The 15,218-nt window shown below is 49.2% G+C and overlaps 1 protein-coding gene across 2 annotated transcripts; it reads right to left on the reverse strand.

Moving 5' to 3' along the window:
• Positions 1–10,411: 10,411 nt before the first annotated feature.
• Positions 10,412–14,877, reverse strand: TMEM230 (transmembrane protein 230). Of its 2 annotated transcripts, XM_082495658.1 has the most exons (5): positions 14,709–14,877; positions 14,226–14,294; positions 12,234–12,361; positions 11,643–11,765; positions 10,412–10,702 (listed from the first exon to the last, which is right to left on the reverse strand). In XM_082495658.1, the coding sequence occupies exons 3-5, from the start codon at positions 12,330–12,332 to the stop codon at positions 10,562–10,564; spliced, it is 363 nt and encodes a 120-aa protein (XP_082351784.1). In that variant the 5' UTR covers positions 12,333–12,361; positions 14,226–14,294; positions 14,709–14,877; the 3' UTR covers positions 10,412–10,561. The 2 variants fall into 2 exon arrangements, with proteins under 2 accessions (XP_082351784.1, XP_082351783.1); XM_082495657.1 differs by lacking the exon at positions 14,226–14,294.
• Between the last annotated feature and the right edge of the window lie 341 nt (positions 14,878–15,218).

Raw genomic sequence — 15,218 nt, forward strand, 5'->3', positions numbered from 1 at the left:
AATCAATAGGTGAGCAGCAGAAAGGAAAATCTGCATAGTTGCAGAATTTTTGGATCCCTGCTGTTCGTATCGAGATGGTTTTACCTCCGGTAGCTTTTGGAGAGAGGAGACTTCCCTTCACCTTTGTGTATGCAAAAATATTTTGTAAATGGAGACCAGATTCTGGCAGCCAGCGCAGTACAAACAACCCAGAACAGGTTGCTGCGCTTCTTGCTATAGGGCTGCTCAGAGCACATTGGCCACGTGTATTCCTCCAAATGTTACCCGTGAATACAGGGAAGGAGGAGTGATAAAGAACACTTACAGTAACACTAACTCAACTGGACAGCTTGCGCTTCGCATGAGAAGCTAATTTTCTTGATGCTGTTATGTCTGGTACCTCAGGGGCTGTACCAAATAGATGAGATTTAACTTGCTGAGTCAGGAGTGACACCCGTATTTGGCAGAGGAAGGAGGAGATGGGCTTAGTCACCTCTTGGAGTTCATTCTCAGTCCTCTTTTTAAAAGCACAGCCCCTGAAATTAGCCAAGGGAGAGTCCTTCCATCCTGGGAAGAGTGGGAGCAGGACAGGCCAAGAAAACAGCATGCATTTATCCTCTCTGGTCTCTTTTTTTCTGCCAGGTTCTAGTTGCCAATACTGCTGAATCGCTGGAGCCACATCTCCTGACTCTGAGAGGTTGTGGCAGCAGAAAAGGCAGTGCACGAGCCTGTGGCTGACAGCTCCTGACATTTTTGCTTTGCTGGTGCACATTCACGCTGGTGTTTTGCTTGCAGCTGCCCGTCAGCTGAAGCCTATGTCATTTGGAGAGATGGTCTCCAAGCAGGAGACAAGCTGGGTTTTGCCACCTTGTGTCAAGTTCATGCATGGCTGTTGTTCAAAGCTGTGGCATTAAAGGACCTTCTGTTGACAGATGTGTATAGGCAGGACCGGAGCAACTTCTTTCCATTTAAAATACTTCCAAAAGGGGGTGGACGTGGTGCACAAACCCATTTTTGAGTCCATTAGAGGAGGTTTGTAGCACAGAATAAACCAGGTTTTCTTAAGCCACCTCCGCTGAGAGTTCAAATGAAGGTCCTTTGCTTAGCAAGGAACAGGCAGCAGCACCCTCGTGGCTGTTTACTCATATCTCAGCAGATAAGCAACAGAGAGAATCCCTGTTTTAACCTTTCATCGCTTGAACCCACTTGCAAACGATTCTGAAAGAACATCCGCAGTGTGCTCAGAGAGGAAGAATGGTCATGGATGTGGTCATTACTTTCATCCACTGTCTCCCCATGACTCACTTCATTCCTCATGTGAACGTATAGCAACAAAACCACAGAGTGATGTCAGGAATGACAGAGAAATGATTGCTGCGTTATCAACCTCCTCTAGCAAGTGGCAAAAGACCAAATAAATGAGTGTGGTGCTGAGGCACGAGTTAAAGATGGAAATAGGCAGCACCACAACAAGCCCTCTACAAAGCTGCTTCTGAACTGGAACTGTCCGAATCATGCTGGGCAGATGCTGGGAATCGTCATTCACGCACAGCCAGAAAAAGAAAAACTCCCTGAGGCGAGAGGGAGAACTGGGCCTAAACCGAAGCTCAACGGAATCGAGAGCTGGAAACTGTCTGTGGCAATACTTTTCAGTTCCTTCTTTCCCTGACAGCTGAACTAACGCTTGTCACAGGAGTGCAAACCGGGCAATTATAGCAAGCGTGGATGCCACAGGGCTGGACAGGATCACTATTTATAGTGCACTACCGACAGAGCTTTCCCACTGTGCCGCTGCACACAGGTTAAGGTACAGTCCATGCCCTGAAGGATTCGCAGTCTAAATAAAAATAGAGAGAAGAAGGACTAAGCAGCCCCTTTTATGATGAGAGGCAAGACTCAGAGATGAAAGGACAAAAAGGAAATCCACAGCAGAGCCTGAAATACTGAACTTCAACTTCTCCCCCTCGAAAGATGCCCTTTATTTTGTTAACTCCTTCCCTGCCTGAAGTGCCACCTCTCCGTTCTTCATAATTAGTGCCAAACAGTCTGATACAGTGGCACTGAAGTGTTTTTGCAAGCTCTGGCCTGTCTTGCTGCTGGTAAATTATTTTCCCTACCTACAGCAGAGGTGGAAGAAGGGATCTGTGCCTCCTCTCAACTCCCTCCTGCACCCGGGGCCATGCCCCATTGACAAGGGGGAAGCACAGGACCGGGACAGCATCCTGGTGTGCTGGCCCTGCTGAAGGGACGATACGCTGCCGGGAGTGGACCGGGCTGCCAGCTTCAGGCATTCAGCTTCTAAGCCGACTACGGATGCGAGTCAAAGATAGTCTCCTTTGTTTTACACGGAGGATTAAAACACGAGTTGTTTGTAAGTTGAACTTTGAAGTGTCTTCTTAGCAATTTGAAATGCGGTGACCCAACAAAGAGAAACCTTTACAAATACATTTTTTGTATTTGCAGTTGGAGACCGTCCACCGGTCTATTTTTAGCCATGCATTTGAACTGGCCATGTTACAATCCTGCCTCTGTTCTCATGCAGTAAAACGCAGAGAGGATTCACTTGACCTGCGGTATCAAATACAGAGAAAACAAGACATTTGTCTGGAAAAGAACCACCCAAAATAGCAGTGAAGTAGTCACACTGTGACATGAACTGTTAGTGTTGAGAAACAAGAAAAATGAATATTACAGGAGCTGGTAGACTTTTTCTATTAACCTATTAGTGAAAACAACTGCCAGGAAATTATATGGTGATGCTAATTAGTATTTATAGGTTTAAGGACCTGAGATCTTTCCCTTCTACACTAAATACACTACACATGTAAGAGTAAGAGGTGATCCTTGCCGAGGTGAGTTCTCAGCTTTCTTCAAGGTTTCTTTCTAAATCCACCTGACTTTTCCTTTGCTAAACACGGCTTTTAGCTCAGAAACTGATGCTCTTGCATGAGCCAGCCCTCCCCTGGCAGCTTGGTTTTGGTCGATTGGTTTGACCACTTGGCGTTAAACACGATGCAACACGGTACGACGAGTGCAAGCGAACATCAGGACGGAGTGCAATGGAAATGCTGCATCTTATCTGACAGGTCAGCGGGAGGGAGAGGAATTATTTGCCCTGGTAACAGCACATGGAAAGCACAGAGGCAGGGGGTGGGATGCATTTGCAAGCATCTCATATTCCCTAAACTTCTTACAGCCCCTCGTTAGGCTTTGCAATATTCTAAAGACGACAATTATTACTGTTATTCATCTTCTGTCTCTCCCTTCTTTCAAGAAGCTGGGGAAGGAACCCAGAAGTCCTGACTGCGGATGTATTAACTTCCCACCATCGTGTCAGCAAGACCGTATATACCACGCACTTCCCACTGACAAGGAAAGAAAGGTTAAAACCTCGCATGACAGGTTAACAGCATGATTTGCAGCAACAGCTTAAATAAATGGTTGCAGGCACAAAAGACTAGCAGGCAGCTAATCCTTTAAAGACTTAAGAGCAGCTACTACTTCAGTCCAAGTAAATATTTCAAAATAAAGTTAATTAGTGGTGACTAGTGGATTTTTTTTTTCCCTTCGTTTTAACAGCCCAGGCTGAAACGGTGATTCCTCCACAGAACTTACGCTTTCAGTGCCAAAAACTGCTTCACAGGAGGAGAAAGAAACCTCTCCAAGATTCATTGCAATTTTGTTCCTTACTGTAACGGCAGTGGGACTGGAAGAGCTCCGTATGAATCTCACGGGTCGGTGTTACTGTCAGCGTGGCAAGCTCCAGCCTTTGTGCAGCTCCAGAGATGGGGGACAGCATCATAGCTCAGTATCCAACAGAAGGACAGTGCGGAGGAAGGAAATGTTCGCTTCCTGATTCTTGTCATAAGTAAGCTCTGTCCATGCAGGCCACAAAAAAGACCTCCTATTAATTGCCTTACTTCCAATTAAAAGAAGTTTCTTAACGCCTTGCTAGACACGGGTGAAAGCACGGAAGGAAGGGCCTCAAGGTGACAGCACAAACCAAAGCCAGCCTGGAGAAGCAACACAGTCAATGAAATCTTTTGGAAACAATCATTTGTAATCCACAATTAAGCTTTCTTCCCAAGATTTTTTTTTTTTCCTTCACCCTTGGCTCCATCTCAGAACAAAGCCAATTCTCTTGGGTGGGAGGAATCTGTCGTGACCCACTGAACTGTCTGGACTATTTTTAGTTAAATCCAGCATTCCGAAAAACCTCAAGCTGCTTGTGTATTACGGAAGGAGAAGGGAAACCCTGTGAATGTGTACATTCACATTTCACACGTGGAGTGCAGAACACTGAAAGATGGGAGATTTAGAGGAGATATTCGGAAAAAAAATTTTGCTATGAGGGTGGTGAGACACTGGAACAAATTGCCCCGAGAAGCTGTGGCTGCCCCATCCCTGGAGGGGTTCAAGGCCGGGTTGGACGGGGCTTGGAGCAACCTGGGCTGGGGGGAGGTGGCCCTGCCCAGGGCAGAGGGGTGGCACTGGGTGGTCTTCAAGGTCCCTTCCAACCCAAACCAGTCTGTGATTCTATAACACATAATGCTGCTGGTGGCCTTGCAGTGTGAAAGTATAGCTGGGCTGAACGCAGAGCCCCAGGGAAAAGGCAAAGAACATTTCACCAAGTAGAGACAGCAGGAAACAAGGACAGGATTGACGACTTCCCCGAGCTGGAAGAGACAAACCAAAGATCTCTGCTAGCGGGTGGAAGGCCAGAGAGATCCCAGGGCCGGGCAATTTGCACTTACCTGCTGAACTGATGAGCTGCAGCTCCAGTGGACAGCAATGAGGAAAGTGCCAAGCGGAAAAGCAGGATTGGCCAAGGGTCCTGGAGGTGCTTTGCAGGTAGAGATCTTGCTGGGAAGAGCAGGATAAAACACCCCACGGGGAAGGGCCAGGAGAAAGCTGAAGGGGTGGCGTAGGGAGAGGCAGAAGATGGGAGGGGTGGTTGTATGAATGAGCTGATACTTGGAACTTTTAAGGACTAGGGATGAGGGGGAGGAGTGTGGAGAGAGCATGGAGAAACTCATTTAGACCACGGCGTAAGCGGAGCGTAGCACAAATCTGATTAGAAGGGACAGAACTCTTGTGCCGAGTCATTTCTTCCTGCCCTGCAGGGTTTTTACGTCTTTTATGCTAAGCAAAATCCATATTGCTGTAAGAGTAGCAGCATAGCACTGAGCCTCTCCGTGGCAAATGTTGCTGAATTTGGATAATTGGAATCGACAGAAAGAAAGCAAACCCCGACTGCAGGGGCTGGTCTAAGTGTTCCTGCACGATGGGTACCAGGAAAGCACGAGAGATGCTCTTGCAGATTGTGCTGTTTGTTCAAACAAAGCGTTTGGTTTATGGCTGTATTTATAGCATGGGGGTCGTATCCAGCGTGCTCCAAGTGAGTCATCACATTCTCTCCCCCTCATCTCCACAGATGTTTCACACAACTTCTACTAAAATATTTTTCAGGACTAAGATCGGTAACCTGCTGCCCAGCCCAGCCTCCTTACAATCACCCTGCTCTGCGGACAAGCGGTACAACATCCGGCCAGGCCTTGAGGATGGAGTTGTCAAAAGAGTAAGAAGAAATACAAATCACTGCTGAGAAAAGACAAACAAGGAGTTAGAAACTCAAGTTTCCTCTTGCTACATCACTGCGCGACCAGCGATGGGCCTTGCTCTTCTCCCCATCCCACGAGCCCCCATCAGCACAAGCACACGGAGAATCTCAGAGAGAAGGATCAACAGTGATACCAAAACCCATGTAGAGCACAAGAGGAGTTGCTGCCTGGAATACTTACACCCCCTGTTCCAGGATGGGACTGCAGGGCCTGAAGCTGCTTCCCTGTAGAGGGAATGGTTTCTCTTTACAAGGCTCTTGGTATGGAGAGATGCAAAATCACGAGCTTGTAAGGAACACAACATTGCTGGCTCCGCAAACCAGAAAAACAGAGCTGAGAGCCCGGGATAGGGTGATATACCCTTCAGGGCTGTGGCATCACTTGGACCTGAGGCTCACAGTCTCCGGGCTGGTGAAATTCCTCACTGCTCCCATCACATCAAGCAACCTACAGAAGCACAATTTCTGCCTCTTTGAGGTTTTATTACAACCATTTGCACAAGACTTTGGATAATTCTGGCTTTTCCTATTTCTCCTTTCCACTGCTGAGTTTATCTCCATCCCTCCTATTTTTCCCATGGGATAGAGCATGCCCCTTTCAGACAGACGTCCTTCTATAGGCTCTCACGACGGGGGCATAGCCATGACCTTGGAGATGCAGCACTGGATACAATACGTGCCATAAACCCTCGCTGTCGCCAGCCTTATCCAATGCCTGACCCAGCAGAGACCATTGCAATGCTTTTAGCAGCGTCTCTGGGTGCGAAGCCTCTCCTGGAAGCCCACTGAGCTCCCTCAGCCAGCGTGTGGGTGGCAGGTTGACTCCTTGAATGTCACCACTTGGTATGAGTCTGCTGCTTGACTTCCCTTCTCAGGGGAAACTGGCTGTGGGAACCGTTAGAAAATTAGTTACACATGGAATCTTTGAGCCAGGAGCCACTGGTGGCCATCTCCCTCTCAGCTGGTGGCATTTGCACCACCAGCAGTGGTAAGGAGCCTCCTGGAGAGGAGAAGAACAGGCCCTGTTCTGCCTTGGGGAGCACAATATGCTATTAACAATGAGCCACTGCAAACGAGGAGGAGAGAAAGAGGCTTTTTCCGATCTAACATGAGTCTCCAGGGCGTGTAGTTAATGTCTGCAGCTACCCAAGACTGTCCCCACTGCTACCTTGTTTGTTCCCCCCAGTTTGTTCACCTAAACGTTTCAAACAACTTGTCTACATAAGGGAAGTTTCCCCTGATGTGACAATGTTTGGGAACTTTCCTTGGCTTTGTTCACTGCAGACAGTCAAAAATAAATAAATAAATAAATAAATAAAGATATTTACTTCAAATGAGTCTTTGCTTTTATAAATAATACATAGGGAGGAACTTCTCTGGGACTGCTGGTAGCTCAGGCCAGAGGACTCTACAATCACCTTTCCAAACGTCTTTCCAGCAACTTTATGGTATTAAATTAAGTGCGTAATCGTACAACTACGCGGTACAACAGCAACAGAAGAACGTCACTGAGGAAACGTGAATTCAAGCACTCATAAACTAGAGAAAAGCCTACGATCTGGGTGTCCGTTCCTTCTCCAGAGATTCTGTGCATAATAATGCCCCATCCAGCTATATAAATGCCGACTATTTTTTCCTCCGAGACAGCTGCGGTGCTGAGTGCCCAGAATGGATGACGCTCGATAAAGGGAACAGCTATTCAGTATTATCCTCATCCACCGGTGTTCGGCCAGTGCCTTATTTGTCATTCAAGCCCTACTCTAGAACCAAAAACTTCTTCACAGGCGTTTTCCTACTGCCCTCATCGGCTGTAGCGAGTCAGCCCTCCCCAAAGCCGCAACCCCCATGATTTGACAGACGGGGAACTGAGGAGCAGAGCCATTAACTGCGGGGTTTGGCAGCAGCATCTGGCAGCGGAGTCAAGGGACGGATAGAGCTCAGGGAAGGTTGCAGAGGAGCCGAGCCAGCCCTGCAAATCACACGCGCGGGTCCACAGCGTGGCAGGAACGGGAGGAAAATTAAAAAGATCCTGTTGGTAAACGTAGCAGCACAGAGGCACCGATAAAAACAGCCCCATTTGGGAGGAAAGCTTCATCCTTATGTAATGTTTTAACAAATAAAAGAGCTGACAGCACCGGTTACGCTCAAACCTACACCAGAGCAGCACCACTGCCACGATACGGACCCGGCGCAGAGAAACAAAACGTTTGCAGTAAAATTTCCCAAGCTCTTGAAATAAATGTAAATTCACGCTATTTTGCAAGAGAAGAATGAACCCGGGCTATTAGCTACACTACAGCTAGACAATGAATGGACACTTGAGCATCTAGAAACTTATACGCTCCGGAGGAAAACCGCACTTAGAATGCAATACGTCAACTCGAAGAATGCAGTTGTCTGGATCTATGTTTTTCCAGTGGTCAACATACCTTTTTTCTTTGCCAGAAGTGTCTATTTTTTTCCCCCCAAGTTAAATGTAAAACAATCCCTGCAGAGAAGAAAATTTCCCTGCGGCCATCCCTCGCACAGACAGCCCTGTGAGCATTAGGGCAGGGACCTTTCTTATTTATACATTGTGCTGCCTGAGGACTTTGCTTCTGTCAATTAAAAAATAAATTAATTGCCTTTTCCTCCAGAAAGGTCAGCATGTTTTTCTCCTGTCCCCTATGTTTACTTATCCCTCTTTCCAACTTGCTGCATCTTATCAGCCCCGCTCGAAAGCATCTTCTCCCTCCCCCTTTTCTTTTTGCATCCAAATTTCCCTTTCCACTTCCTCTCCCCTTTCCCCCAAACCCAAACAAACCCACATTCTTATCCCCGAACAGAGGCTGATTCATGGCTTTGCGTCAGCAGCCACTCTCCTGGCCAGACCCAGCCTTAATGGACACATTTCAGCTGCTGCCAAGTGGTACGTGACAACATCTGGGAAGCGGAGCTGCCGCGGGCCCCGGCAGCGTCAGGAACGTGAGACGGGCGAGCGCCGGCGTGACGCAGCAGAGGAAGGGGGGGGGGAAAACGTGCGCAGTTGTCGCCTTCAGAGATGGAAAGGGAGATCCCAAATTCAATCAGTTCTTCCTCAGAGGGCAACGCCGGGGCACACACAAACCAGTTAAAGTCAAACAAGGGAAGAGGTGTAAGTTCAAAAAAAAAAGATCTCGGCTCAGGCTTCGGGTTTAATCTAGAACGTTGGAAGAGGAAAAAAGGCAATTTTAAGAGGGCTTTCGGAGCGAGGTGTTCATCCATCCGGCGCTGTTCTCATCTCAGCGCCTCTGCAGACCTGCGCTAACAGCGATACCTGCCCTGCTTCCTGTCAGGAGCTGTCACGCCTGGCAGCTCTGGAGCACCCGGACCAGCCTTGCAAGGCGCAGCCACACACACTGCTCCCCTTACATCGCACGACAAAGGGAACCGGATATTCCAACCCCGAAACAAAGCGATGAGAAGGTCGGGGTCTTTCCACATTTAATAAAGGCTGAGTGTGAGGTTTAAAAAGCCGATCCTGACCTTCGGAAGCAGCACGTTTTCCCGCCGCGCCCGGGGCACTCTGGATTGCGGCACTCTGGAGGGTAATCCCAGGTCCCCAGCCCTGCCCCAAAGCCGGCCACGGGTCCCGGTGAGCAGATGGGGCTGTTCCAAAGCTGCTGGCTCAGCACAGCCTAACGCTGACTGCCGTGGCTACCTTAGCCATTGGGAGCAGGAGGCAACAGCAGATTCAGCTAAAGCCTTAATCTGGTTGCCCAGAAGAGTTTTTAGCGCACGCCGAGATCTGCGAATGCGAGAGAGACAAAGCTTATGATTTGTGCACAGAATATAGGGAAGTTTATTCGTATTAAATACAACTACTTCCAGCATCTGAGTGTCACGTACTTGTTCTCCAGGACACCGAGTTCATTCCCACTTCAGGAGACAAGACGGTATTTACCTTACATGAAATAGAGCTACCGATCCGTTTTCCCTGAATAACGTATCACCGAAGCGAGCAAAACGATACAAACGGGATTTATTCAGTACAAACTATACAGAGATTTCCTTTTGACTGGTCATGGGAGTTACACACAGCATATTATCTAGACAAGGACAAAACGCTTCCAAATATACAGACATACGGAATTCAAGTGTCTCCAACATCCACGCTAGTCACAACCAAGATTTTTGGTATTTAGACACTTGAGTCCTGGTCCGGATTCCAATCCTTCTCCCTGTATCCACTCGCTTTGTTTAAAATAATAAGCAAAACCCAACAATAGTCCTTTTAAAGGATAAGTGGATTTTGCCAAAAGTAACAGCGGCGTGGGAAACGGCTTGCTTCCGAAGAATGTGTTTGCTGAGTAAATAAGCTCGGTCAGGCCGGCAAGAGGAGCTGTGCAGCGAATGCACGATGTGTGAATTATTTCATGCAAGCGCAGTTTTCCCCCCCCTTGTACACATCTGACCTTTTTTATTCCAGGCAAGCATGGGACAAAGAGATCGGAAGTGCTTCTGACGGACAGAAAGCAAAAGGAGAATTTAACTGCGGTGTTTTGGCTGCAAAGGTAAACCCGATGATAACCACAATCGTACCGAAAACTAAAATTCTATAAAACACTTAGAAAAAAAACAAAGTATCTTTGCTGCTGAAACCGGCTCATCTATTTTTGGATAAATCGCTAGAATTGCCTCGCCCGAGAAGAACTTCTGACAAGCAACCAGCATTATGTAACCAAAAGAGGAAAAAATACGATAAATCACATGTTCTTCCCACCTAATGTCGCAATCTTCTTGGTCAATTCCATGTTCAAGCGCCCCCCGCCCCCCCCCCCCCCTCCTCCCCCCCAGCTGAAAAACCTGCAACACCTCGAAACTGGGAACTGTATTCTTGTGACTGGTAATACTTCATCTACAATCCTACGGGCCCCCTCCGATCCCCGGGGTAACTCACAGCTCTTACTGCCAACCTAAATATAATGCAATTAAATACGTCGTTCAATCGTCGAAATCCGGGATATCGTCGTAGGAATAGCCCCGGTAGCCTTTGGAAGCGTAGTACGCAATGCGCAGGTGGTAGAAGCCTGGGAGGAACACCAGGATCCCGATGATGAGCACGGGGATAGCACGGTCCGTTCCCTGCAGAGGAGAGACGTGCAAGCGCAATAAGGACAGATCTGCATGGCTTTTTTTTTCTTTTTTTTCCCCCCTTTTCTTAAGTTCGGCCTCAACTATTCATCCCTGAGGCCTGGCCAGCTGACATCTAAATTCATCTTGAATCAAAAATTCATCTTAAAGCAGAAATACCTCTGTTTGCTTCAGGCTGAGCTCCAAATCCTCCCCCCCGGCATCTCCTCCTTGCTACAGGAAACCCTCAAGTGAACTTCTCCGTCGGATCGGAGGGGTGGCTCCGGCTCACGCTAATCACACTGCACAACTGCCAGCCACAGGCTGGGTGCTGCGCGCTGCGCTGACGGCCTGTGCCTGTGCCCGGACCGCTTCCCATACAGCCAAACCCTGCCGTTGCCACTACGATAAGCAGCAGCTGCCAACCGTAAAGCAATTCCATACGGCACTGGCCAAGAGAAGCAGCGTGCCATAGGGGAGCACCGGGTCAACTACGAACAGATCCCCTTTCCATGGGTCATAAATGCAGAGAGATGGGAAAAGTGGTGCTGTGTCCTAACAGCAGTCTGGTATCTCCTCCAGGATCACCAGAAGACCTTCACTAGAGGAGTGATGGTCCCAGCGTGAGGTTTTTCCAGGCCAGCCAGCTGACCTCTGCAGGGACGCAGCGCTGAAATGAAACCGTACCCGAGGTGGGACAGAGAAACTCGGCCCTGGCTGGCAGATCTCCAGTCCCGCTCTGACCCTGCTCCAGACATGCACACTGAAGACATCCATCCGCGGCTCTGCCGCCAGCGAACCCGGGCTGTCGGCGAAGAGCAGCGGAGGGGACTCCTGCCTCGCTTACGGGCCTTCTGCTCTGAAGTGCTACGCTGGCCGTGCCGGGTCGTGGCAGGCTTTGAGGAATGGAGCAACGCAAAACCGGTAACCGAAGCCTAATCAAACCACTTACGCCTTTGCTAATGTATCCCGCCAAGAGGAGGGCTCCGATGATAATGAGGAAGGTCCCGATCATGAAGAGCACGATAGCCAGCGCGATTGCCTTGTAGGGGATTTTTGGTGGGCTCTTCTTGAACTGGATGGAAAAACCCAAACGTTAAAGAGCTTAACTCGGCACAGTTCCCCTCCCACCATGGCAGAGATGTGGATCCCACTGCTGACACAGACAACACAGGACAAACTGTTGGAGCAGCTCCGCTCCGTAACGGCTCTTCTGCGAGGAGCCCTGCCCTTGGAGTCCCCCTGAGACAGCCGTTACACCCGCTGCTTCCAGACCTGCTCTCATTGTCACCTCCCTCCAAAGAAGTGCACCTGACCCTCTTAAATGCGCCATCTCCTTTCCAGTTAAGCTCTACTGGTTTTCCGGAGGAGAAGGGCCACAGTGGTGGCTTGCGGCAAGCGTGGTACCTCTCTGAGCTGAGGCTGCTCTGCTGGAGATGAACACAAAAGCAGTCTCCCGCGCCCCCGCAAAGCTACAGCGGCCTCTCCTAGGAGTTCACGGTCGGAGCAGCAGCAGAAAGAGATTTTCTTCCCCACTTTTTACCTGCAGGTCAATATATCCATCGTCAGTGCTGGAGAGCTTGGAATATTTGACTTTGCTACTGGGAATGCCAGCGGTGAGATTGGTACGTGACGGCATCATTACAGGGAAGCCGGCGCATCAGCTAGAACCTGCAAAACAAAGACCAGAAAAATAAAAAAGAGCAAACTGGATGGTAAAAAGTCAGAGCAAACTGGATGATAGAGTCCAAGACACACGGATCAAGTTTCTTAAGAGAAACAAAAGTGTCAAGCCTGTAATAACCAAAAGGCATCTCTGTTCTTTTTCAGAAATTAAATCTTTTCAAACAAAGCTTTGTATTTAAGCAGAAAATACAAAAGCATGAATGTAGATGCAACAGGGTCTGCCAATATGTGAAAGCCAAGTCAAACTGAGGCAGAACTTGTGTTTCAACCAAGATAGAAATTCCATAATAACACTACTACTACAATGTATAAACCAGCTCTCATTTTGCAACGAGATCACACTTCCAGCAGGGAGATGTCTGAGGTCCAGCTATTTCTAAACAGGGACACTAGCAAATAAACTCAAACCAGAACTAAACAAAGCAGCTTTTCAACCAGCCGGATATTTTGCAACAGATCCATAAAAAAAAAAAAAAAAAAAAAAAAAGAAAAGAAAAAAAAACCCCAAACCAACCAAAAAACAAACCACCCCGCTGGAAACTAGAATGAAACGGAGCTGTCATTCCCGAGACAGCTCAAGTCGTGACTCAGAGGGAGCGTGACAAGGGGATGGAGTGGTTAGCGGATGAGGTAACCAAAACACCACCAAGGAGCTAAAAACCATAGGTCACTCGTGTGTGTAGCTGCGAGGGAGGCAGCGTTCGGGCTGGAGCTTTATTTAGTTACGCCAGAGCCGTACCCTGCGATTTCACCACGCCGCCAAGCCAAGCCCTGCAGTTTGGCTGCCAGCAGCGACAGTGGCGGGGAGAGGGCCAGGGCCAGCGTCCTTCCGCGCCTCGGAGCCCCGTTTCCCCGGAGCCGAAGCCTGGGTCCGGCTCGCCAACGCAGCCCCGACTGGCTCCGTGGCCACCGAACGCAGCCGGACAACTCCCAGCGGGACCTACGCGTACAGCGTCTGCTCACCCACAGCCCTGACCCCGCGCTGCCGCCCGGGGCTGCCGTTCCCAGAGACGAGGCAGAAAACGGGCTCCCCCCCCACCCCGAACTCCAAGAGCTTTTTTTATTTTCTGAGAAAGCGTGGAATAAAGCAAACAAAAGCGCTTATCCCAACCGCTCCAACAGGAAGGGACAAAGACGCTTTTTTCATAACGCTATTTAGCATCTCAGGTCAAAACAGGCATCTATTTTGGCATCTCGGCGTTTGAGGCATCTCCTCAACGTATTGAGTCTCCACTTGAACTGACATCTTTTCACTCCCTCCTGTTAATTGCTGGCATATTCCCCTGCCATCAGGTTTGCTCCTCCTGCAGTAAATTTGATTTTTATAAAAAAAAAAAAAAAAAAAAAAAATCACCCTCCGATCTTAAACACCCCACCCCCCCTCCAGTTTTACCTTTAACTTAAAACTTTTTGCTGTTTGTTTTTTTTTTTTTTTAGCAAAAGCCCAGCACAGGCAATACATTTCTGGCCCCATCGATACTGGAAATCTCACCCACCCGCGGGGCGGTGACACTCCCACCCTCAGCTCCTTACACCCCTTTTTCAAATACCCCCGAGGCCTCCCTCATGCCGGGGGGGGGGGGGGGAGATGTGCGGGGGGAAGGGGGGGGGGGGAAGAAATCAGAAGACATCAGCATGGCTGAAACGTGCCAGATTTCCTGACTCTGCCCCGTTTTCCTTTCAAGCACCACAGGACTTCCTATTGACTGTCCCATCGTTTACCAGACTCTTCCTAAGGGCTTCCTGGGAATTATTTCCAATTTATAACTGCATAAATTGTCCTGCTTTTCCTTAGCAACGAGAAAGAGGCTATTAATGATAAATGTGAAAAGGAAGAATATACTCAGACCTCACGTTTAAGGGCCGGGTTCGAGTCCACTAAGCTTCACTCGCGTTGGTTCAAGATCAGAAATAAGCTCTTTAAGAGACAAATAAATAGCGAATCACACTTATAATTCAAGTTTTCTGATATGATGTGCTACGGTCGCGTTTTAAACGGAACCAGAACGCGCAGTGCCCGGGGAAGGCTCCCGGGGGAACTTAACAGTAAACGCAAACATGGCACTTTCACGCCACAATCCTGTTCCATCCCTAAATAAGAGCAATCCGGTTTTCTACCCTCTCTGCCCGGCAGCGGGAACAAAGAAGGAGAGGGGATGCGTCCTCTTGCCCTCTGGGGAGCTCAAACCTCACCCCTAATGCGCCAAAGCCACCCCCCCCCCCCCCTTCTGGGCACCCGCCATGGTGGCCGTGTCTCTGCTGCTGACCGACCCCGCGGGCTGCACTCTGCCGCAGCTCCCCGCCAGCGCCGAGCGCTCCCAAGGACTGGTACCTGCTGTTCCTGCTGTTGGACAACCCCATCTCTGCCGCCACCGCCGCCACGTCTCTTCCGCGCTGCAGAACAACCCAGGAAGTTTATTCCCGATGACAGTCGTTTCCTTCCAGGTTATGGCAGGCGGCTCTCGCTGGCTCAGCTCCGCCGGGGGATTTTCAGCCTCACGCTCCCGAGGAGAGGCTGGAATCAGCGTGTCCTCGGGCAAGGCTGGCGTGGGCCACGTCCCGGTCAGCCAGGCCCACGTCACGCGTGACCCACCGGGGCGGATCTGTCACTTCAGGTGGTTTATGAAACCGCGTGTTGGTACACATCCCTCCCGCACGTACTTTAAAATAAAGCTGATTTTCTAAAGGACAATCTGGACCTAATTAAACATCCATTAGGGTGGAGTGTGCGACAGATGAGCCATAGCCAGAAAATTATTTCTGGCACCTGGAACGTCAATACATCAGATGAAACACAGCCGGGATCCACTGCCACCTGCTCTGAGGGAAACTGCAGGAATTG

Source organism: Vanellus vanellus (genome assembly GCF_965231255.1).
Source record: "Vanellus vanellus genome assembly, chromosome: 26".
Taxonomy (NCBI): domain Eukaryota; kingdom Metazoa; phylum Chordata; class Aves; order Charadriiformes; family Charadriidae; genus Vanellus; species Vanellus vanellus.

What these genes read in the sequence shown, in the direction of transcription:
- TMEM230 (XM_082495657.1), bottom strand. Translation starts at nt 12,332, where the DNA reads ATGATGCCGTCACGTACCAATCTCACCGCTGGCATTCCCAGTAGCAAA. An exon ending in ATGGATATATTGACCTGCAG is followed by an intron (nt 11,766 to 12,233) that starts GTAAAAAGTGGG and finishes TTTTCCATCCAG; the next exon opens with TTCAAGAAGAGCCCACCAAA. An exon ending in CGGGATACATTAGCAAAGGC is followed by an intron (nt 10,703 to 11,642) that starts GTAAGTGGTTTG and finishes TCTCCTCTGCAG; the next exon opens with GGAACGGACCGTGCTATCCC.